At 37.8% G+C, this 25,352-nt stretch overlaps 2 protein-coding genes across 3 annotated transcripts; one reads left to right on the plus strand and one right to left on the minus strand.

Moving 5' to 3' along the window:
- Window positions 1-492: 492 nt before the first annotated feature.
- On the minus strand, window positions 493-23,982 carry sh3tc1 (SH3 domain and tetratricopeptide repeats 1; the record flags this gene model as incomplete). Its single annotated transcript, XM_081350888.1, has 18 exons — window positions 493-1,029; window positions 2,594-2,790; window positions 4,484-4,634; window positions 4,820-4,942; window positions 6,062-6,212; window positions 6,683-6,863; window positions 10,302-11,061; window positions 11,787-12,694; window positions 13,100-13,132; window positions 17,445-17,575; window positions 17,895-18,090; window positions 18,940-19,016; window positions 19,112-19,310; window positions 20,259-20,399; window positions 20,748-20,853; window positions 20,938-21,068; window positions 22,986-23,051; window positions 23,838-23,982. 18 exons carry the CDS (start codon window positions 23,980-23,982, stop codon window positions 763-765), a joined length of 3,963 nt encoding a protein of 1,320 aa, XP_081207014.1. The 3' UTR covers window positions 493-762.
- On the plus strand, window positions 13,082-17,531 carry LOC308681748 (gametocyte-specific factor 1). Of its 2 annotated transcripts, XM_081350856.1 has the most exons (7): window positions 13,082-13,324; window positions 13,527-13,635; window positions 13,758-13,855; window positions 14,954-15,080; window positions 15,205-15,288; window positions 15,549-15,618; window positions 16,941-17,531. In XM_081350856.1, the coding sequence occupies exons 2-7, from the start codon at window positions 13,557-13,559 to the stop codon at window positions 17,026-17,028; spliced, it is 546 nt and encodes a 181-aa protein (XP_081206982.1). In that variant the 5' UTR covers window positions 13,082-13,324; window positions 13,527-13,556; the 3' UTR covers window positions 17,029-17,531. The 2 variants fall into 2 exon arrangements, with proteins under 2 accessions (XP_081206982.1, XP_081206983.1); XM_081350857.1 differs by lacking the exon at window positions 14,954-15,080 and having other exon boundaries at window positions 13,278-13,324; window positions 15,105-15,288; window positions 16,941-17,511.
- Window positions 23,983-25,352: the final 1,370 nt, after the last annotated feature.

The raw sequence follows: 25,352 nt of genomic DNA on the forward strand, positions 1-25,352 counted from the left end.
CCTACGTGTGTTACACGTGTGTACTACGTTTGGTTAGGATTAGTGGTGTGGGGTGCGTATTACACGCAATAAAGTGCGTATCATATGCACGCGTAACTGCGTACGTATCATATGCACGTAAAAACTCATTTTCGCGTTTAAATTGCACGATAAGAGATCAGGCTGCTTTTTGGCACATACATTTGAATTCCGCCAAGGCACTAGGCCCTACAGTGCCAGTGCCCAGTGGGTTTGTTTTCACTGAACTGGGAGGGTTTGAACCAACTCATGTATTTCACCAGGCATGACCATGATTATTTAAAACTACACGCCTTTACGCCTGTTCTTTACAAGTACAAACAGAACTTTGTTGAGGTAAAAACGTGTTCACTGACATCACGTCCACCAAACATAATACCATTTTTAAAGAATTGAAAATCAGGCACAATAAAATCTTCAGATTATCATCATTATAAATTTTTGAGAACAAGAAAAAAAAAAAGGGTTTTCCATCATGGGATTTCGTGCCAAGTAGACCACGTAAAAGTCTTTTTAGTCCCAAAACATTTAAGAATTAATGCAAACCAAACAGTGCCCGAAGGTTACATTGCTTACACTCCAGTAAACACTTGCTGGACAAATCATGTTATATGAGTCAGACATTCCATAAATAAATCAACTAATACACATAACATCCGGCGAATAAAAGTAAACAGAGAAAATTCACACACAAGTCAAATCAAAACATGCAGTGGAAGTGTCATATCCCATCAGAGTCCAGTTCTATCTTGTTGCCCCAGTTATTGTGTTTTTGTACTGGGCTGTGGTCTTGAAACTGTAGTCTGGAGCCAGGTTGATACGGCGAATGTGGAGGTCATTAGCGAAAGCACGAGCTCGCTGGTAGAAGAACAGCGAGAGTTCGCGGTCCATGAGAAAGTTGTGGTAGATGGTGGCCAATCGAGTGCACAGCTCTAGCTGAGATCTCTTGTTGCCCAGATCCATAGCAGCAGCCAGGGCCAAGTGATAATAGCCAGCGGCGTCAAATGGGTCCTGGGATTCAGAGAGAGAGAAGGTTCTACAGTGAAGTACTGAAATATGACCCATGTGAATTGTATATATCTGAGGAATTAAAAAAAATAAAAGCTGCATTTTCAAAAACATTTAAATTCCATGCATCTCTGCATCTAGCAGCTGTGTCAAAATGAAAACTTGCTAAGTGCCAGAAGCGTTGGCGAGTATTTATAGAACGGTTCGGATTGAAGCGCAGCACTGTGTTCATTTACATGTGAGCAGCTCACGACCTGGTGTTTTCAGTGTCTCAGAGCAGCTCAGTCTGCAGTAAAATTTTTTTGGGGTGTTTATAATGCGCATTTGAAAACACAACTTAGGACAACCATCTAACCAAATTTGTAATGAGAATCATTTATAAATCTTTTGTCAACAAAAGCGAAACCTAAACGTCAAAAGGCTTTCCACCAAAATTGTGAAAACATTTGAAAGCAAAGAAATTAAAATATCCAGAAATATTAGTATTTAAGAAGTTTTTAATTTAGCTGTTGTTCTGTAAATATACTGTTCATTAATTACTTGTTTTTTTATTTTATTTTACAGTACATATATTAATGCAAGGGTAATATATTTCTTTATTGATTTATTTAATTTTATTCAAATAGAATAAAAAACATTATTTTGAATAATAATAATAATAATTAATATAATAATACTACTAATAATAATTATTATTACTATTATTATTTATTGTTGTTGTTGTTATTATTATTGTCATACTGAATGAGATTTTGTCCTTAGCTGATGAAATGCCTGGATATACAATGTGCTTTATGTATTTAAAAAAAATATATTTGCATTCTGAATATGAGTACACTTATATTCTCTACTTCCAGTGGCTGTGAATGAGGTGTGAATAAAAAAATCATTTATTCAGTATGTACTTAGACTGCCATCTTCTGGTTTATTTCAGATTTACTGCAAATCTGGAATTAAAGTAATGTGTGTTGTTTTTAAAAACTATCTCCTGTTCCAACCTGTAGAGACAATGAAGTAAGCTACTAAATAAGTAACTAAGTACACTGATTTCCCAGAAAAGTGTAAATACTGTTACTCTATTCTGGTTTCAAAATATTTCACTGCTTGTTTGAAGTTCAACAATTCAGTGTTTCCCGAAACTATAGTTCCAACGAACATTGCAAACAGCATACTTCTTTTAATTTGTGCAAAGAATAAGTGCAGTATGCTGAGGTCGTCATAGTATGACATAAGAGGAAACGTGATATAATTCAACATCTGTAAATAAAGCAAAACAACAGAAAATGTATTCCTCATTTATTGCATTCATTATTTACAGCAACAATCTGACAATAATTTGATCCTGTACTGATGAATCAGCAGTAGTCAGCATTCACCACCTGCGTGACATCACTAACAACACTTCTAACCAACGTGGCTCAAACGACGGCTGTGCGAAAAAGTTCCCACGCTTTCAGGAAACAGTCGTGACTAGTTAAGTAGCGAGTTACGTCGTTCTTCAGGAAATGCCGTGAGTTTTGGATCGGGACTAACTTTATCAAACCAATGGCAGATGTCCATAGCTTACCTTTACATCATAGAAGATGATGTCTCCAAGTGTTTGGTAAACCCTGACATAGTACAGGGCTTCCTCGTCATACTGCAGGGGTGAGGGACACAGGGACAGGGCTTTCAGAAAGTGGTGCTCTGCCATTTCAAACTGACCCACACAATGGTACAACGTGGCGAGGCGATGGAATGCCACGCGTTCATTTAAATGGTCAGCTGTAAGAAAATACACAGACGAACGAAAAAGGCTGTTATTTGTCTCTCCTAAAGGTTTTCGGCTGTTAACTGTTGTGAACATGAGTTTCTCAGACAGCAACATGAGTTGGCCCAGATCCGGGCCACATCTGGTACAGCCGCGTTTCCACTGTCAGGCCAGAGCCGGGCGTGCTAGTGCGTGCCAGGGCCAATCGCGTTTCCACTGTCACTTCCGGGGCTTGATCGGGGCTTACTCGGGGCCAATGGCCAGGGTTTTCTGGCCCGTCGAATACCTTGGTCCAAAGCGGGCCAGCTCAGGCTAGAGGAGTGGTTACGAACAGAGGCGGGGTTTACCTGAGTCGGGAGACGGCAGCGCCGGATGATTCTGTCAGCATTAAAGACTTTAAAAATAATTTACCTCAAAACTCACTTTCATGTTTGAATGCCTTCTGTTTGTGATCTGATGTGGATTCTGATCACCGTATATAAGACACGCTAACCATTACCATAGTTCACGAGTTCACACTTACATACAATTAAAGGGAGTAAAGTTTAATGCGTATTTGGCGTGCTGTCCGAGGGGAGGGCTCCGAGCTCGGAGTTCGGCCTGAACCCAGAGTACTCCCCCCGTATGTAAGTGGTTAGGACTAGAAGTGTGGAGAAGGGGTGGTGGAGGGATGCTGCTAAACTGTCAACGAATTGTGGTGAGTATATATATACACACCTCTTATCGTTGATTGCTGAGTGCTCTCCACTCGTGTTAATTATCTGAACATGCTCCTCCCGAACTTTATTAATAAAAACATAATTAAATAGTAAATACGAACGCTTGAAGAAATCAGACAAATCATAAAGGCTATCACAATCCTGTTTTTATTTTATCTGTCAGTAGCCTATGTCTCGTCTCTTTATACAGGACTATCATAAAATAAAGCAACTTTCTTTTTGGGTGCTTCCTCTGTTTCTCTGACTGAAAATATAACTGTAGTAAAGTAGTATATAAAATATAAAGCTTCTCAGGTTCACTTTTTGGTGGCATATTTGTAGAAATTTTCATTCTTTCTAAATATGATGTAAATATGTCCAGTAACTACTAAATAAACAGAAACAGCCTCGACTGAATAAATATTTCTGTGTGACTAATGTGCAATTTTGACACAAATGTATTTATTTTGGTCAATGTATCACTTTTTATTGTAAATATGTGGTAAAACATAGATTCTTGGGTTTTAAATATTCAAGTAAACGAAAATGCCAGCAAATGGTCGCTTTTATCATGTTTGTTTTGCGATCACGCTGTTTCCAGTGATTTCTTTCTGATTTGTTTTCTGATAAAACTTCCATTTGTTGGTGAAATGATGGGTTAGTGTGACGTTGTTCCAGAGAGGCGTGTAACGGGCGTGTTTTAGTGAAGCGCTGTGGAGCTTCTGGCCCGACAGTGGAAACGCAGCAGATTTTGGGCCCGGTGCTACTGGATTAGCCCGGCACTGCCCGTTTAAAGCCCTGGCTCGCACTGGCCCGACAGTGGAAACGCGGCTATGGATTCCACACGGCCCAGATGTGGGCCGGATCTGGGCCGACACTATGTTGCTGTCTGGGTTACCATGTGGGCTGTATTCTCAAAAACAGACAGGCAGGAAGCCACAATCATCCTGAATAAAAGTATTCATCATTTAAAAAAAAAAGGTTGTGCAGAGCAGACATGTTCACTTACCCAGACTCACGCTAATGTCTAATGCAGTTTGAGTGAACTCAATGGCCTCTGAACACTGTCCCAGCTGCAGAAGAAGCTCTGAAAGCTTGTTACACAGCCGAAGCTGAGAGCGCACACTGCTCGTCTTCACTGCGATGGGAAGGGCTCGGTCCTTAAAAACAGATACACATTCTTAGCATAAACACAGTGAAGGATTATGATTGTGATGAATGTTTTCTAATAAAAAAATACTGCAATAAAGTAAAAGGAAATTACAGGGACCTGACATTCACAGAGTGCAATAACAACACAGTGCGAAAGACCTCCCTCTTCCTCAACAATGTGTGCATGACCTACCCTGTAAAAACAGATGGCTTTCTCTCTGTCCTGTGAACTGTTGAAGAAAACATCCCCTGCTGCCTCCAACATCTCCAGGGCGAAGAGTGTGTCTCCTGTGCTCAAGGCTATGTCCTGGGCTACCTGATACATTGAGGAAGGTCAAGCAATTTTCCCAGTTACCATTATCATAGGAAATGGAACTCTGAGATGGCATGAAGTCAAATTGCTCTCTCTCTCTCACACACACACACACACACACACACACACACACACACACACACACACACACACACACACACACACACACACACACACACACGTAATGGTTTTTATACTGTACAAACTGTATATTGTCTCCCCTTACTCTAACCCTACCCCTAAACCTACCCATCTTTAACACATTTTTTAAAAAAAAACTTTTATTACTTTATTTTTATACCAAATTTATATAAGTTTTTTTTTCTTTACATTTTGTCAGGTTTTGGTCACCTCTTGGAACAAATTTGTCCTCAAAATATAGTTAAGTAGGTACACACACAGTCCACATTTAAGTCATAAAAATTATGGAAAAAAAACAAAACAAAATAGTAAGTAAAAATAGAAGTATGGGAATTATATAGAGACCAAAAATGCTAAACAAATCAAAATATTTTAGCCTCTTCAAGTAGCCAAAGCTCTGCACCTGTGTTGTTATTGTTAACTTAACATAAAACGAAATAAAATATAAATGTTGTTAAAACAAACTCGAAGAAAACATTGTCTTATAAAATAATTCAGTTTGTTAAAGTATTAAAATGACTAAATCTAAAACTGAAATAAAAGTAAATTCAAGCTAAATAGAAATATTCAACAAAAACTAATTTGACAAAATGGCAAGCAAAAACAAAACAAAAACTAATTAAAACTGAAAATATAAAAAAATAAAAGTTCAAAATATGAATAATACTACAATCATAAATCATATTAAAATGGCACTGTTCTGTCTGCACACTCTTGAGTTGTATTCTGGGTGCTTGGTAGTATTTGTGTTGTCACCATTATATCTCTTAACCTTTTTGTAAGACTGTCAGACAATACATACAGACAATGTATAGATGTATAGAAAGATGTATACACTTAATCCTATTTAAATTTGATTTAGATTCTGAAATTGAGTTTATGTTCAATATGTGTTCGCCCCCACTAACTACAGTAGTTCCAATCACAGTAACTCCAAAGAATGCAGGGAAGGAGCGCTGAATGAAGGCAGTTGTCAGTCACCTGCACGTAGAGGTCCACTAGCTCCGTCTGTTGGAGGATGTGGTAAATCTTCCCTGACTGTAGCCAGGCATGAGCCTCCTTACGTTTCCTGCCCAAGTCGATGAAGATGCCCAGGCTCTGCTTGGTGTAATCTAAAGCAGCTCTGTTGGATCTGTGAGACGACATGACCAAGAATTTTAGCAAGGCTGTCTGCAGTCTTTTTAATAATATGTGATTTCTTACTGCCGGCAACTCATTATTACTGAAAGAACTTAGGGCTAAACCACCACTTTATTATATTTGAAAAATGTAAACATTAAAATGAGAGTTACTTAAAACTTAAAAACCCAAAACTTAAAATAATTTCATCATACACACCCTCATGTCATTCCAAACCTGTATTCTTTCTTCTGCAGAACACAAAAGAAGATATTTTGAAGAATGTTGGTAACCAGTTTTGGTGACCATTGACTTTCATTGTGATGACATAAAAAAAATTTGTTCCACAGAAGAAAGAAAGCCAATGGATTGACATGAAGTTAAATAAATTATGACTGAATTTTCAATTTTACATGAACTATCCCTTCATCATATTGCAATTACTGTCAATCTTTCTTAAATGTTGTCATGGGCAGGTCTCACTTCTCGGTGGCCAGGTTCAGGTACAGCTGGCTGATCTTCTCCAGTATCTCTCCCTCTAAGCTCTTGTCTCCTATCCACCGGAGAAGGTCCAGCTGGTGCTTGTTGTAGATGATACACTGGGCTTCGTCTGGACACACCTCTTCGTATAGCTGACACAGGTGACGTGTGGCTTGCAGCTGGCCTGTTGTCAAGTAAATAAGAATATAATTTTGAGGCATGAAGGTATAAGTCTGGTGACCAGCAAACCTGATAATATACCATCCAAAAATTCTAGTATACAATACACTTTTGTAAGACTTGAGAAATTAGAAAATGCCGGGCAGTCTACTTGAAGAACGACCACTCCCTGAGAAGACAAAGGACCTTTCTGGAAATTAACATTTGAACTCTCTCTTGTGAAACTAGCACCACCATTCGAGACGCAAGTCTCACCTAAGCAATCCTTATCTACATCTATTTCCCTTTACCACCCCCCCCCCCATTCCCTAGTTCCCTCTTTCTATCATGTTGAGATCACCTGAAATTCACCCAAAAATCTATATGGTTTAAATGTGAATAATTATCATACAGTATTACACATGTTTGGTATCATTTGAAATGTCTTAGTGCGACTGGTGCAAAGGTCTCATTCCCAAAGATGTCAAACAAAAGGTAATAACGTTTTTAGAGATAACTTGCACGCAAAGGAGGGTGGTTCTTCAAGGCAAATAAACGCTGACCGGATGCCTCCATTGGGCCGGGCTTACACTTTGTAAAAAAAAAAACTACACGCCTATAGACAATATGTGATATGCATGTGCATGATGTCACAGTTTTCACATTTTCGTAGTTTACACAGAGACAATAATGGTATCATTTTCAAAAACTTGCACTTTGAAAATGTTTTCAAAAACTTGCCTTTTCAGGCACCAAAACCTGATAATAGACCATCCCAAACCTATAGTATATACAATACTAAAATTTGTGGGAATTTATTTTATCCTTGTGAAACTGATTGGATCATGAAAATTAGGCATGTAATGAATCCAGGTGGTTGGAGGGGAAGGGCTATTACTGCGTTAGACTAAACTGGGAAGGGTCATAACTCTTACATATTGTTGTCCTATTGTTAGTTTAACAGCTTCTATTGCTCTCCTCATTTGTAAGTCGCTTTGGATAAAAGCGTCTGCTAAATGATTAAATGTAAATGTAATGTAAATGAGAGCCGGAGCAAGTTTTATTCAGAATAATGTGCACAGATGTATCATGCACAATAACAATGGGAATGAGTATTAAAGGGTTACTGTAGTTTACCCAAAAATTTAAATTCTGTCATCAATTACACACCCTTATGTCGTTCCAACCCATAAAGGGGCGGTCACACTACAGTTTTTGTTCTTGTTCTTTTGTTTTTGTTTTGACTTCCATTCATTAGTATATGAATGCGTCAGACCAGAAACGCAAGCTCATGCGAAACGTTTTGCATTTCACTTCATTCCAAAGTTCAAGTTTGGTGAACTCTGACCTGTGAATTCGAATCACATGAAGATATGTGACCAGTAGACCAGTAGTATGTCATGGCGGGACCTCTTGGCTGAATTAAAAGAACTATATTTTTGCAGTAAAGTCAAGTAGATTGTAGATTGTTACATTTTGAATGTATTACTATTTGTTATATGTTGAATTCATGTTTATAAAAACGACGCTGCAGAGTATGACATCATTTCACGACCACTGCAATGTCCGAAGAAATTTTGCATGCTCAAACTCTAGTGTGACCATAGCTTAAGACTTTCATTGTTCTTCGGGCGGGCAGTCAGTCATGGCGTAATGGGGGCAAGTTGTGGCCTAATGATTAGAGAGTCAGACTGGTAACCCGAAGGTTGCATGTTCGATTCTCAATACCGGCAGGAAATGACTGAGGTGCCCTTGAGCAAAGCACCTAATCCCCAATCGGGCGCCACAGCAAAATGGCTGCCTATTGGTTCAGAGGTCTGCAGTGTGTGTGTACTCACTACTCCTAATGTGTGTGTACTAACTTGGATGGGTTAAATGCAGAGGACAAATTACAAATATTGGTTACCATACTCAGCCTTCACATGTCGCTTTAAAAAAACAAATGAAGATTATTTTAATTAAACCTGAGAGATTTCTGTCCCTCTATTGAAAGTCCATAACATCAAAACACTGACTCTTCAAAAAGTTGGTAAAATAAATGTATGAAAAATATAATTCATATGAATCTAGCAAACATAATCCAAGACTTTAATCCAAGAGACACAATAACTTTATATGATTAACTGATTTAATTTAGGTTTTTACTCACATACTGAATAAACACTGATCAACGTACATACTACATTAAGCACATCATATCCACCTTATTCCTGACGACCTTACTGCGTTTTGAATTATGGGTGGCACTTCCGGTTCGGGGAACTTCCATTCAAAAAGGCTGAAACGAATCATTTCAAATCATAAGGTTGCCCTACAAATAAAGCTGATCCGTCAGTTTGACTGGATGAGCTGTCAATTTTCCTTCATGATTTATTTTCAGACATCATGAAAATAACGTTATACTTGGTATTTTAACGTGACATGTTATAACAAGAATATCTATGGCAAGAACTATTTCAGTCGCTGCTTTATTTTCCTCGTGATTAATTTATTTTTTCCCTTTGCAATCAGCTGTAAAAGTATGAAAAAGGACAACATATACTGCACATTTGTGGTCTGTTCTCCCAAACTTAATTTACAATTATATATTCCATTAATAATTCACTGGAATGCACGAAGAATCTCTCATTATTCTCCTCAAATCCTCACATCTCTTTCCAGGTTTGTTTTCACAGGTAAATGCAATTTATTATCAGTCAAAATGACGGAAATCACTTTGAAATAGTATCACGTAATGCTGAAGTTAATGAACATTTTTGATTAAGGCAACATAAGTTACAAAATACAGATATATATTACTACAGTGATTAACCAAAGACTCGCACTTTTGGGGTTATTTGATCTGTTGAAATACCTTGTTGATGCTTTTACACTTTTAAATTTCCTTTTAATGTTCAATGGTTGAAGGGTGAGTAGAATAATGTCATCTCATTGTGACACTTTTTTTTTTTTTACGTACTGCGTTCATAGAGCGAGCGTTTCAATGATTGTTTACCGCTTAACGGAAGTTACACCCATAATTCACGCAAAGCATCATGGGGCGTAGGAATAAGGTGGATATGGCAAACAGCAGCTCAAACGTGCTTGCTTTGAATCATATGGATTATATTTACAAAGTCTTTATGAACTTTTTGAAGCATCAAAGTTTAGATGGAATGGACTTTCTCTCTCAAGTCTTTTAGGTTTCATTAAAAACATCTTCATTTGTGCTGTGAAGATTAATGAATGTGTGTAATGTGTGTGATTTAGGTGTGTAAATGATTATAGAATTTTCTGGGTAATCTAGCCTATTGCTTTAAGAAAGTAAATAAAGTAGGTTGTGATTTCATGTTGACTTTAAATACTGTACCATCAGAAACAGAAATTCAACTCTAATGTCTCACTATGGAGAAATTCTTACATCAAGATGTTCTAGATGTCCTTAGGTTTCACTTCCACTAATACAGCCATGATGAACACTTACTATCCATGTGATCGATGTACATGGCGGTCAGCAGGGCCCATTCGTAGTAGATCTTCCCATTCTCATGTTTTCCCTGGGAAATAAGGTGTGTCCCTAACTCAAGAAGCACTGAAATGAAACTGAGTTCATGCCCTTCATCCTCAAGCTCTGAGAACAGCTCCACTGATTGAGTGAGGTATTCTCCTGCCAATCTTTTTGCCTTGATTTGCAAACACATGAATCCACAGTTGGCCAACGCTATGGCCCAGTTGTGTCTGTCCTCAAACTCCTCGCATATCTCGATTGCAGCCCGGTAACTCTCAGCTGCCTGTCGGATGTCCGCTGAATGTCTGTATGAAATGGCCCGCATGTTGTAAACCACACCTTCCAGTTGTGTTGTACAGTGCTCTGGGAGTGATGACAGGACAGCATCCAGCACTTCCAGAGCGGTGCCGGGTTGCTGGTTGCAGATGTAAAGCCACGCCATCCAAATGAGAGCAGCAGTAGTGTCTGACTGGCCAACGCCGGACATGCTGCTGTGGTCGAGGACGGTTAGCATGTAGCGAACAGCTCTCTCGGGCATGCTGTGTCTATGGAAGAGCCAGGACAAACACAGAGCGTGGACATGACCCAGCGCAGGCTCCTGGCCGGGGGACACTAAAGCAGCGGCACGGGTCAGGTATGGAGCCACTTGTGTTGGGATGTCCACCCCATACAGCTCTGATGCGTTTTCCATCAACAGAGAGACACCACAAAGACAGTGTGAAGCGGTGGCTCCTACCTGCGAAAGAGAATGGATAAATGCACAAGTCAGTTTATTTAATTTGATTAATTGAATTCACTTTTTGTTGTATTAATTAATTAACTATTTAATTCAATTTAATTCAAATGTATTACATTGTTTTTTTATATTTATATTAAATTCTTTTTTATTCAGTTTTAATTTACACTGTGAAACAGTGCCTTCTACGTGTGAGAGAATGGATTAATGCACAAATCAATGAATTGTATTATTAATTTATTATTTACTTTTTTTATTAATTTTCAAATTAAATGTTAATTTATTAAAAAAACTTTAATAATTGTATTAATCAACATTTGTTTAATTATTTAATTTAATTAAATAAAATGTAATAATTTGTTATTTTTTATTTAAATTAATTTTTATTAATTTTTAAATTTAAATTAATTTTTCTCTGTGACACGATGGCTCCTACCCGTGATAGGATAAATGCACAAATGAATGTATTTAATTTAATTCGATTTTTTTACCTACTTATTTTTTATTTAAATTCATTTTTCAATTGAATAAACTTTTATTTAATTATTAATTAATTAGCTTTGGATTTAATTTAATGTAATTATATATATATATATATATATATATATATATATATATATATATATATATATATATATATATATATATATATATATATATATATTCATTCATTCAATCATATATATTTAGAGTCCTCTCTGAAAACACTATCAAGTAGCACTGACCTGAAGTGATGCTCGCCGTGCGCAGCTTTCAGCCAAATGTGGCAGACTCTGGTCGCTGTAGAGTCGCGCTAACACCAGGAAAACATGGCTCACTGTCTCATCACATGCTTCAGGAACGTCGTCAGCAAGGATCAAAAGCCTCTCGATGAACGGGATTGCACTCATGCTGTCTTTAAGCTTCAGGTGGAGCTTTGCCAGGATGAAGCAGGCTCGGGCCTCGGCAGGCTGATTCTTGGCCAGGATGGCCTTTTTTAGTACATACTTCAATACCTCAGGGTCCTCACAGCCAAACAAACAATCAGGGACAGCCATCAACAAAGCAGACAAGCGCTCTGACAAAATGAAAAATTTGTCATGGTTCTTCTGTGTTAGGTAGATGAGTGCCAGGTTGGAGTAAATGGCGGAAAGCAGAAACATGTCTGTGAAACAATCCCTGGGTACATTCAAGGCTTCTTCATAATAAACCCGAGCTTGAGAGAACTTTGACCTCCCTGCACAAAGCTGTCCGAGAAGAAAACAGATTCGGCTCTGCGCCCACCAGACGTGCTTCTTTCGTGCCAATTCTCGGGCTACGCCTAAATACGCCACTATATCCTCCTCATCAGAGTGACCCTCGAAATGTGAGATGAGGAATTCTGGGTAAGCGCTGTACAGGAGCATGAACACAGGCTGGTGGTCACGACTGCTCAAAAATGAGAGGAGAGCGTGATGTCCATCTGGACTGGTGCTGTCCTGCTCGGAGCAGACAGAAAAACGGGGGGTTTCCTGGGATTCCTCTGTATCATTAGTTTCTATCTCTATCTGGTGCTTGATGCTGACTGATGAATCGTCCTTTCTTTGAGTCTCATCGACCTCACTCAAAATGTGGTTGACTTTCTGTTTTAGATTGTTCACTTCTTGAGTCTTGTCTGAAGACAAAGAATAAAACAATAAATATATTTTTTAATAAAATTAAACAAACAGATCATTATTTTGTTAAGCCCATATTTAAGGGATAGTTCACCCAAAACTGAAAATGTTATCATGTACTCACCCTCAAGTTGTTTCAAACCTGTATGAGTTTCTTCTGTTGAACGCAAAAGAAGATTTTTAAAGAAGTTTGGTAACCAGAGAGTTGACGGCACCCATTGACTTCCATAGTAGGGAAAAAAAATCAATGGAAGTCAACTCTGGTCTTAAAAATATCTTCTTTTGTATTCAACAGAAGAAAGAAACTCAAATAGATTTGGAACAACATGAGGGTGAGTAAATGATGACAAAATTATGAACTATCCCTTTAATTAAAAAAAAAAGAAACGGATGGATGGACTTACTTTGAACTGGTCCCGAAATTTCTTTCGCCAGATCTGTAATATGTAAAGCAAACATTTGTTAGACAGATCAAGAGAGAAATGGACATTTAAATGGTATTTAAAGCCATATTTCCTGTCACGGTACTTCATTTCGTTACTCTTTAGCGCCTCAAGTGGCTGAATTAAACACTTCAGGTGTTTAGCTTCTAGAACTGATTGCACGGCTGAAGAAAACGACACATCTTTGTAAGTTCAAATCTGTTGTGAATCTGGCTGTATGGATTCTGTGTGTAATTTATATGTGAATATGAACCACCAACAAGGTTTAAAAGAAAAATCTAAAGTATTATTTTCTCACTACGGGTACAAAAGTTTTGTTTCAATGAGCCCCGTGGGACGCGACATCCTTTATGCGTCTGCTTTTAGTGATAATGACGTTGTGTTTTAGCTTTGAAAACAGCTGGACAGTGTGGCAGAGATGTCGAAGGCACACAAGAAGAAGGCAGGCAGCGAGTCTGGGATGATTGTTTCAGCTCCACGATGGGAAGAACCTCAAGGTAAAACCGCAGAGCAGACACGACACGCGGCAGATGAAGCGCCAATAACATGCGCACGAACACACCGTGACACATCTGTTTGCATTCATTTACAATTGCCTTCATTTTTACCTGTTTCATAGATTTCTGTAACCCTGACAAACTGCTGTTGTGCCCCTATGACCCAAATCATCTTATCCGGGCCTGCCGGTTCCCCTATCACCTCATCAAATGCAGGAAGGTGTGTGTGCAGAAACCTCCACAATCATTACAGTAACGTTACAGCCAAACTCTAATCTCCACAATGTTCAGCAATAAGATATTAGACCATTTTAGGTGTAGGTTTGATGTGTATTTTTATAATCCGTATACTTTTAATTTTTAACATAGGTAAGAAATTTAAGTTAATTAAAAAAATATATAAAAAACTATTTAAAATCTAACAACGATGATTTCAATGTAGCCTAATAAACTAACCTGTTATTGTTTATTTCTTGCATCTGTTTAACACCGCTAACTCAGCTAGCAAATGTCCAAGGGGATCACAAGATGACTTTAAAGGGATATTTCACCCAAAAATGAAAATTACCACATGATTTATTCACCCTCAAGCAATCCTAGGTGTATATGACATTCTTCTTTCAGACGAATACAATCGGACTTGTAAAATCGAAAAAATGTCCTGGCTTTTCCAAGCTTTATAATGGCAGTGAATGACCGTTTCTGTTTTGAAGTCCATCAAAGTGCATCTATCCATGATAAAAGTGCACAGCTCCGGGGGGTTAATAAAGGCCTTCTGAAGCGAAGCGATGCGTTCGTGTAAGAAAAATATCCATATTTAAAACTTTATCGACTAAAATAACTAGTTTCCGGCAGACGGCCGTACGCGTCGATTTACGTCAAAAGAGTAACACTTGACGATGTGTGACGTAGGAGTAGCGTAAGCTTTGACGCCTCTCGTTCAAGCAAACATGGCTGGGCAACAAACTCAAGCTCCTCCGGCCTTTCTCTTTAAAAATGGTCATTTTAGACTTCTAATTCGTTACCTGTTTTTGTTTTGCTCTATTCTCTGCTCATCTGCGTTCGTCATTATGTTGTGCGTCAGGTCAAGTGTTACTCTTTCGCCATAAATCGATGCGTACGGCCGTCTGCTAGTTATTTTAGTCAAAGTTTTAAATATGGATATTTTTCTTACACAAACACATCGCTTCACTTCAGAAGGCCTTTATTAACCCCCCGGAGCTGTGCACTTTTATCATGGATGGATGCACTTTGATGGACTTCAAATCAGAAACAGCCATTCACTGATAGATGTTTGTGATCTTAATATTATTTGTAGAATCACCCTGAATTGATCAGTGAATTATGGACATGTCCATTCAATGCACGCCACTTGATGAGAAAAGATGAGCTGTCCCATCACATCCTAACCTGTGTGGACCGATGCTCTGTTAGGGAGACCTACGGTAAGATCTGTTTTACCATTTCAGCTTCATAATTTTGGACTCCTGCAGACACACCCCATGCATAATGAATCTGACATTCAGTTGTACACTGAACTGATCTCAGTCTCCTTTGCAATGCTAAAAGGGGCCAGTGAGAAGACTGATAGCAAGTTTCAAATCCCAGTGAGCACCTGGACTGCCCCCGTGTGTGATGAAGACTGGGATGAAGGTAAGACTCTGACCCATATCCTGAGTTAAAGTCACCATGAAATCAAAATTGACACTACTTCTTCTTTTTTTTATGGACTATTGCCGTATTTATTGTAATTGATTTATCCGTGCACATCTTTATTTTTTTTAATTCACATGCCCTCTTAATCTTTAATCAAAAGAACTTCGCAAAGATTTTTGATGGCACAAAATATGCAACGATTTGTTTGTATGATGTAATTACAAACTTTAACATCTGATCATGTCTGCGTCTTACAGAAGTGGACATACATGCAACCGCAGCGCCATCTTTTGTCAGGGATGTGTCCAAATCGCTTCCTCAGGACAGGTCAGTGAGCAGGGGTTCTCAAATCACTATCTGCAAAGTTTAGCTCCAACCTTGAACAAAGTCACCTGCCTATAACTTTATGTAAATATGCCTGTTTCAAGTAATCCTGAAGACCAGGGTTGTGCGAATTCACCCCCTATACCCTCATTCAGTATTCCTTACGTTAGTCCACTAATATAGTTCACTTGAGGGAGTGAATGGAAATTCAGCAAATTCGGACGCTGTGTGCGCCAGAAGGGCTGCTGCTTTTGCATAGATGCATATCACGATAATGAGCGTGTACAATAATGTTATTGTGGGCACTTCAAAATATCAATAAATAAATATTAATAAATAATGAATTACTGCATTTTAAGAATACTTTTCCCATCAACTGGGTAAAATGCACCACACAGCTGTAAGCTCCATCTAAGAGGCATGTGCGCAAAAAAGCCCAACATGGATGAGAAGCAATGTTTCAAACAGCCTTTCAGATTTTTGTATTCGCAATGGTGTTCATCACAGCACCAAATACTTAAAGACTTAATAGGCTTTTTATTTGCAATTTTTTTTACATTTTAATCTGGATTAGTCTACAACATGCTCTAGATATTGATCGAAAATGTTCCGATTCTTTATTATTCTTCGGTAACACTTTACAATAAGGCTCCATTAGTTAACATCAGTTAATGAATTAGTTAACATAAACGGACAATGAAAAATACCTCTAAAGCATTTATTAATCTTAATTTCAACATTTAATAACACATTATTAAAATCAAAGTAACTATTTTTTTAATGGACATGAGCTACTGTAACATGTCTGAACTAACAATGTTTTTATTTTTATTAACTAACGTTAACAAAGAATAATAACTTCTGTAACAAATTTAGCTATTGCTCATTGTTAATGTTAGTTAATGCATTAACTAACCTGAGACTTCAGTCTGTTCTAAACATTTGTTTGCTTTATAATTTTTTGTGAAGCATAAATAGTTGTAATTTCTTAATGAAATTACTTTGCATGTAATGGTTTCTTTACTGAAATGAGGCAGTTGCAATGACATATGTGGCCTACAAATGCGACCTCCAGTGAGCAGCTTGAATCTCATGCCTGTGGTTCCTAACTCTGGTCAGATAAAAGAGTGTGTCAGATAAGAGAGACATTAAAAATGTGCAGTGTTGGGGTTACCCCAGGACCAGGGTTGGGAACCACTGTAATATGCAATAGCATTTAGACTTCTGGTTAATGTAGTTGGTAATAAACCATCATTTTGATCAAATTGGTTGAATATTACAGCAAAACAACAGAATCATGAACTGCTCATCTCTCTTTATATTAGGGAGAACAACTGCATTTCCAGAAATGTGATTTCTGGTCTCAGGGCGCCACGAATTCTTCCCTGGACGAGCAGCTGCACTGATTTTTGAGCTTTTTAATACATCCACCATGTCAAGACTACTATTTTTCATTTACAATGAATACTGATGGTGTTGGTTGCTTGTTTTGGCATTTTATTGTATAGGTCACTAGTTCTTACAGTGATATATTAGCTTCCTAATCTTTAGTTCTTGTTTCCCAAAGGTGGAACAATAGAGGTGGTTTAGGTTCTGTTTACACCACACAAAAGAAAAGCTTACGACCAGGATATTTACAAGACTTTAGTTTAGACGTGTTTTGTGTTGTCATAGTTGCTTTGTTTGTGCCTGTAATTCTACCTCTGTGGTCTCTTTGGAATGCCATCCTTTTTTTCCTTGACAAATGTTTATCAGAGAGCAGATACTGCGGTAAAAGCAAATAAAACTTAATTTATAAATGTTAAGATTCAAAAACCTGTGAGCCTTACCAAGTTTGTAGTTTGTGCCAACATCACTCTGGCATATTTTCTTCAATAAAGAAATAGTCTCCTCTTTAATTTTGTCCTGATCCAAGGAAATAATTTGTCTGTCCTCGTCTTTCAAGAATATGTCAGGTGATCTATGATATAAGAACAAGATGAAGTTATCATGAGTTAAACTGTTACATTTTAGACATTCTACATGTCAACTAACTCTCAGAGTATTAGTAGACTGTTAAGTTTTAGGGTTTGGGTTAGTAGAATAAGTTGACGTAGTTGAAAAGTAACTTAGTCAGTAGAATGTTTATTGGGGGAGCATCACAATAAAAGTGTTAGCTTATATAATGCAGCTTAATGAGTTAGTTGACTTGTTAGTTGGAAAATAAAGTGTAACCAAACTGCGAAGTCAGACAGAAAACAAACTTCTTAAAATATTCATAAAATCACTCAAGCACTTACTCACAAAATGAACCGGTTGCTTTGACCAGGTTGGTTTTGACAAGTCCAATATCCCCAGTTTTCTCAGATTTTCCCATAAACCATTCAAAACAGGCCACCAGCAGGCCCAGGATGATGATGCGTTCACCAGCCTGGAAACTCAGTTCATCTGGCACTTCGGCATCATACTCCTCTGTGGTCTCACAGACGCCTACTGCTGTGAGAGATATCGTTACAATTGTAGTAAAGTGGACTGGGATGATGACAAAGCCGCATTCTGAAAAAAATTAATTACTAAAAGAAAATATCTACAGTTTTAAGTCTCAAAAATCCCATTGAGTTATAGACTGTAACATATAAACCTTCTACATGAATAAATCTCTGAGTAGAGCCTTCGGATTTTTTATCCTCTATCATTTTCTAATCATTATTATTTCTTGCTCTACTTTCTATTCTTATACAATTATGCTATTCTTAATCCTCAAGGATTGCAAGTGACAAACGTAATGTGTATATGTGTAGGAAATAAGGTTGCTGTTTGTAAATCTCAGTCGCATTTTCATGTTCCATGCAATTTTGTGATATTGTTAATTTTATGTCCAACCTCAATACTTTCAGTTGCCAATCTTGTACATCATATGCAATTTAGTTTTTAGTTATCTTTCTTTAGTATCTTATATATTTATTATGATAGTTGTCGAAATGAAAAGAAATGAATACTATTATTCTGAAAAGATGCATTAAATTGATCAGAAGTGACAGTCAAGACGTCTCAAATGAAGGCTGTTCTTTTGAACTTTCTCTTCAATAAAGAATCTTGAAAAAAATATCAGTTTCCACAAAAATATTACGCAGCACAACTGTTTTCAACATTGAAAATTCAGCTTTGCCATCACTGGAATAAAAAACAATAAATTTCACAATATAAGTGTTTTACTGTATTTATGATCAAATAAATGCAGCTTTGGTGCGCATAAAAGACTTCTTTCAAAAGCACACCGACCCCAGTATTTTGAACGGTAATGTATATACAAAATGAAGTAAAATTATCTCAACGTTTTCTCACCAATCTGTAATGGAAGGTCACAAGAGTCCTTTCCACCACCCACTAATACAGTCTCTGGGCAGGACTTTAGAAACCACCTTGGGAAGTAAAGAAAACTCATTATTCTTATTTCTGGGTGCTCTGTTGATTTTATGACAGTAAGTTCAAATGAAATTCAGAAGGTGACACGTACTCATGAAAGGGTATGACTGGCTCCAGAGCTGGTTTTGGCTTGGTTCCTCTAGACCCATCTGCTAGTGAAAGCACTGACCACCCTGACCCTAGGAATGGAGGCTCAAACTGGGCGATATCCCCCTTCTCCAAATAAAGGTCGCTACCTGACGTAGAGCTATCAAACATCTGATTTGCTGTGCAGCATCCAAAGAAAGACCCTCAAAAGTAAACAATACATTTTTATTATAAGTAACAGTGGAATTCACTCATACATCTATGTGCCAATCCATTTCTGTAATCAAATACTAAGGTACCTTTAAAGGGTTAGTTCACCCAAAAATGAAAATTCTGTCAGTAATTACTCACCCTCATGTTGTTCCAACCCCGTAAGACTTTCATTCATCTTCGGAACACAAATTAAGATATTTTTGATGAAATATGAGAGCTGGATCACTCCTCCACAGGCCTATGGACACTATAACTTGCTGGCCCAGAAAATGTATTAAAGACATCGTTAATATAGTCCAAGTGACTCCAGTGGCTCAGTCTTAAGTTTATAAAGCGACGAGAATACTTTTTGTGCGCAAAAACAAACAAAAATAACGACTTTATTCCACTTTTCATTTCCTTCTCTCTGGGCCTCAAGTCTTTTCACGTAGTGTAACTGCGTAGCGCGTCTGTGTTGCACGTCACCACGCATCACACACATGACCAGCGTCGGCCAATAGTGAGCCTACGTGGCGACGTACAACACAGACGCGCTACGCTATTACACTACGTGAAAAGACTCGAGGCCCAGAGAGAAGGAAATGAAAAGTGGAATAAAGTCGATATTTTTGTTTGTTTTTGCGCACAAAATGTATTCTCGTCGCTTTATAAACTTAGGATTGAGCCACTGGAGTCACTTGGACTATATTAACAATGTCTTTAATACATTTTCTGGGCCAGCAAGTTATAGTGTCCATAAGCCTGTGGAGGAGTGATCCAGCTCTCAGATTTCATCAAAAATATCTTAATTTATGTCCCGAAGATGAACGAAAGTCTTATGGGGTTGGAACAACATGAGGGTGAGTAATTACTGACAGAATTTTCATTTTTGGGTGAACTAACCCTTTAATCTCATTTATATTAAGCATAATATTGTGTTCATAAGCAATATTTATTACCTTCTTGCATTAGAAAGCCTTTATACATCAGATTTAGTGTCTCCTCTTTAATTGAGATCTCAATTCCTGAATGCTGATCAAGGGAGATTAACCAGAACTCCTGGTCCATGAGAAGATTCTCCATACACTGACCCAAGAAGCCTGGTGGAAATTACAAATGTTGTACGTCATGAGATATTTCGCTTTATTATCCACTACTGGTCAAGTGTTTGGAGTCATCAGTATTTTTTGGAATGATTTCTAAAGTATCGGGAGTATCACAGGAATAAATCACATTTTAAAATAGATTTTGAAATAATATTTCAAAATATTACGTTTTCAATTTTTTTTGGATCAAATTAGCCTAGGTAAGCATAAGAGACTTCTTTCAAGAACATAAAAGACATTCAAAAATCTCAATTCCAAACTTTGAACGGACAACAACTGCCCATTATTAATAAAAACAGTATGATGCAACAGTATATCCGAGACACTGAAATAAGAACAGACCCATTCTGTGGTATGTGCTGAACTTCCATATTTCTTCAAGGGTTTTAAAAGTGATAAATATAGTCCTTTCCCCACTGTTGATGGATACAAAGTGAGCGGACAGTTCCTGCAAGACAGGGAAACCAGTATGTTAAATGTATCTATTTAAGGTTTTGAAAATTTGATGTATTCCAAATAGGGATGCCCATACAGAAATTAAGGTCTTGACCCCTGAGAGGTCAGCTTCCAGCACACAAAGTTTCCTGCAGAGCACTTCCTGTGTGCCCTCATCGGCAGGAAGTCCATCGGGCCCCTCCACCAAAGCCAGCTGCATAGCCAACACTGCAACAGGAAACATGCAACATTATATCTACCACTGCATCCAACACTAACAGATCAGCCTCCACATGGAAAACATTTCAGTCAGCTCTAGTAAGTGTGTATGGACAAATGATTTAGCTGGTGATGTAAGGAGGATAGTCAGTTAATATAAGGCGACATAAACCAATCTGGCCTTTATACTGCTGTAAATTCCAGGTGTAGTTATACTATAGTCAGTTATAATAAAAAACGTTAATTTCTAGAGCAATATTCATGGTTCAATCCACAGTTTAGATTTGAATTTTACCATAGTCATGTGATGTTTCACTGCTGTTTAACGGAGAGGGTTAATAAGTGACAGTCAATGGGCTTTTTAAAGTCCAAGGTATGATCTCTAAAAGTTACTTTTTTTTTTTGGAGTGTCACCAGAGCAGGCCAGAGTTCATTTAAATTGATAGATCACCAAACAATTCAAATTCTGTCATCATTTATCCACCCTTTCTTCTGTGAAACACAAAGTTATTTTGAGGAATGTCTCAGGCAATCGCATATTTCCCTACTAGCAGGCGAATAACAGTGTGTGAAAGAGTTGAATGTCTGAATTAACAGTATTCCCAAAACAGAATAGGCGAAAAGATTGCGGATGACTTGCTACTTCTAACGAGACTCAAAAGTGTGCATCCGATGGACACTTTACCATCCCATGAGGCCACAGGGAGAGAATTTGGGAATGGCAGTGAAGCAACGCAACCGACTCTGATCACATGACAATGACTACATGGCAAAAGTAGTACATCTGTATTACATTCACAAAACACACATTCATACTTTTTAGTGGTCGCAAAGTAATTATAGGGGGAGACCGGGGATGAAAGTAACACCTTTTGTTTGAGCATCGGTAACTCAGTGGTTGTTTGTGCTAGATCTCTCAAAATCTGATACATGGTAGCCACATTTGTCAGCTACATATATACACTTGGACATGTACAACACAATCACAGGTTATGTGAGTTCTGTTGTTACAACCTACCCCACACACTGAGGTTGAGACACTAGCTGGGGATAGATGTAACAATGAGAACTGATTTGCTGAAATAAGATCCACACAATCTAAATATATGCAAGAATGCTATTGAAGAACAAAGAATAATCAGTTTTGAATAAAGTGAACAATTTAAAGTAACAAAAAAACATTTTATTGTATTTCTTTAAGGACTTTAAATTTAGCACAAAAACAATTGCCGTTTGTGTTTGTACTCTATTCCTGTCACATAACAGTTCAGTATGTTGCCATCCACCTATTTTAGGTGAATCTTGGGATATCTTGGGAAACGCAGAGATTCATACAAATCCATAAATTCTGCAAATGTGCACAAATAAAATCGTATGTGCTCAATTGGGGTGGATAATGTTTTTATCCGATAAGAAGACGTGCATAAACTATGATGGAAACATATTTACTTCATAAATCCCTCAGTGCACAACAAAATAACTCCTATGATTTTGTCTTACCAAGGGGGTGTGATTTATAACTGGAATCATCATATTATTGACCTCATACACTAGATTGAGTGTTGAGGACACCGCTGGCAAAACCAGCAATGCAAGTTTGAGAGGTGGCGCCCCGCCAAATCTCGCGAGAATCACGGCTTGCTTTACAGCGCCGATGTCACATATATCAAAAACATATGAAGCAGCCTCTATGGAAGACACTAGCACGCATTTCAGACGTGAATCATGGCAGAGTCGACGAAGAAAACGAAGAAAGCGTGGTCGGAAGAGTGCAGAGACGGCTCTGCGTGAGTGGTATTTACGACAGTAACGTTAAATACAAGTACTCCACTGCGACTCTAGGGGTCGCTGTTTGAGAAAAACGGTAAACTGCATAGTGTGCCTTTAAAAAGGAACCCCATATTGTATATGGAGAGGTGGAGTTACCTGTTGGTATATTATCATCAGAAGCTCCTGAAGTTCCTTTGACACTTCCTCTTGACGTTTTATAATCTGAAAAGAAATTTGCACAAACTTAATCTTGATGTGGATCATTTCTGTTCCTTATTCACTATAAGCGTGTTAAGGATTTTTTTTTTTTATATAGCGGCCTACATCTGGCTTTCAGAAATACTGTGGTGAAGTCTACATTTAAATTTTAACCTAATTATGTATACAGGAAACTATCAGGATGGAAATAAATAACTTATGTTAGTTAGCCAATGGCTTTTTTAGGGATACGGAGGTAACATGAATGACAATTATGATATTTGATGTTTTATTACCACAAAACATCACGTAATCTATAAAGTAATTTGGTAATTTTGTGTTTGTGCTGTTGCTTTCCCACCAAAAATGCTGATGTCACTTCCTGGATTAGTTACAGGTATATAGCCTATTTTACAAAAGACTAACAGGATGGAGCATGAAATGAAGGACACAGACAATATTAGTGAAATGATGATTACTAATTAAAACAATATTCATGAGATAACATGTTTTGTTTAAAGCATTTTAAGAGAGAGAGAGAGAGAGAGAGAGAGAGAGAGAGAGAGAGAGAGAGAGAGAGAGTCAAGAAACACCTTAGGAAACACCACAGTTAGAAGTCATTGAATAGCACTTGGAAAGCAACAGCTTTAAACCAAACTAAAGCAGAAACAGTTTTTTAAAAAACATCCAGGGGATGTATGATACAATATAAGAATGTAATATATGAATGTATTACAAATTTGTTAAGAATTTGTTTTGGTTTTCTCGTTTAATTCTCTATCACGGCGGTCGTGCTGCTCAAGCCCCTACCTTTAAATGAAGACTCCATAATACTATCCCGTTCATTGTGTGTGTACTCATTCGACAGCTCTCTACGTATCGTCCGAATTCTGTCCGGATCGGACCCCACGTCGTTCCCGGTTTTGGACGAGTTTCTACGAGCAGCGGCTGACATCCCGTCAGAGTTCCGAATGACTGCGCGCTCTGCTCTCGGTCACGCGCTCCACGCACTGACACCATATAAAAGCGCACAGGTGGCAGAACTGATTTTAAGAGCGTGTTACATCATTACAAGACTGCAGTGAGTGACTCCTGTCCTGTCGTCCTTCTTAACGGTGAAGGTGTAGAGACAGTGAACGTCCCGAAAAACGTCTTGAAAACAGAGGCAACAAGTCCATCTCTCCTGTCGGAGGTGTGTTATGTGATTTTGGCTTTAGTAAGTTTTTAAAAATAAATGTGACCTTGACACGCACACGTTTTAGCAAAAGTTAATAATCACAAACTGTGTACACAATAAGCTGAAAGAAGCAAAGTATCGCTGGGGGTCCGTATTATGAGTGTAAACTTGAAGGTGTGTCTCTGTGTATTTGGATGAACTCGAAGACTTCAGAGGAAGAGTGTCAGCATTTTCCTTTCCTCTCTGGTTGTCTGGAATGAGGAGTTTTAAAACCCTTTAATTGTAGGCTACTTTTTAATGGATTCAATACAATGCACCAACAATCCTGACAAATTACTTTGCCTTTGAATCAGCTCAAAGCAGTCTGGCCATTCTCCTCTGGCATCAACAAGGCATTTTCATCACATGTTCATCACAGAACTGCTGCTCACTGGATATTTTCTCTTTTTCAGATTATTATATGTAAACCCTATAGATGGCTGTGCATGAAAATCCCAGTAGATCTGCAGTTTCTGAAATACTCACACCAGCCCGTCTGACACCAACAATCATGCCACATTCAAAGTCACTTAAATCACCTTTCTTCCCCATTCTGATGCTCAGTTTGAACTTCTGCAGATCGTCTTAATAATGTCTACATGTCTAAAAGCATTAAGTTGCTACCATGTGATTGGCTGATTGGCTTGTGTTAACCAGCAGTTAATCAGGTGCACTCAAAAAAATAACTCATTGGACAAACTCAATTTAATTGAGTTAGTGGTCACAATACAGAATAGACAATATGAGTGTGTCACTGACAATACAGAAGAAAAGATTATCGCAACTTCTGTTTCATGCCGAATTCAACTGTAAAACCCAACAAGTTAACTCAACTCAATATTGATGACTCAATATATATAAGTTCACAATACTCATATGTATTTATTTTTAAACTTAAATGGTTTGCCGCAATCAGTTTCCTCAATCGGTTTGAGTTGAGTTAACTTGTTGGGTTTTTCAGTGTGTAAATATTAGGGCTATTGTGTTTTTTTTTTTTTTTTTTTTTTTTTTTTTGTAAACATTAAAAAAGCACTTTAAACAGAAGAAGTGTGGAAAAGCACTACTTATGCGTGTTTTCCAAGCTCTAACAGTCTAGAATGGTGCTAACA

Source organism: Scardinius erythrophthalmus (assembly GCF_964197995.2).
Source record: "Scardinius erythrophthalmus genome assembly, chromosome: 2".
In the NCBI taxonomy this organism is placed as follows: Eukaryota; Metazoa; Chordata; class Actinopteri; order Cypriniformes; family Leuciscidae; genus Scardinius; species Scardinius erythrophthalmus.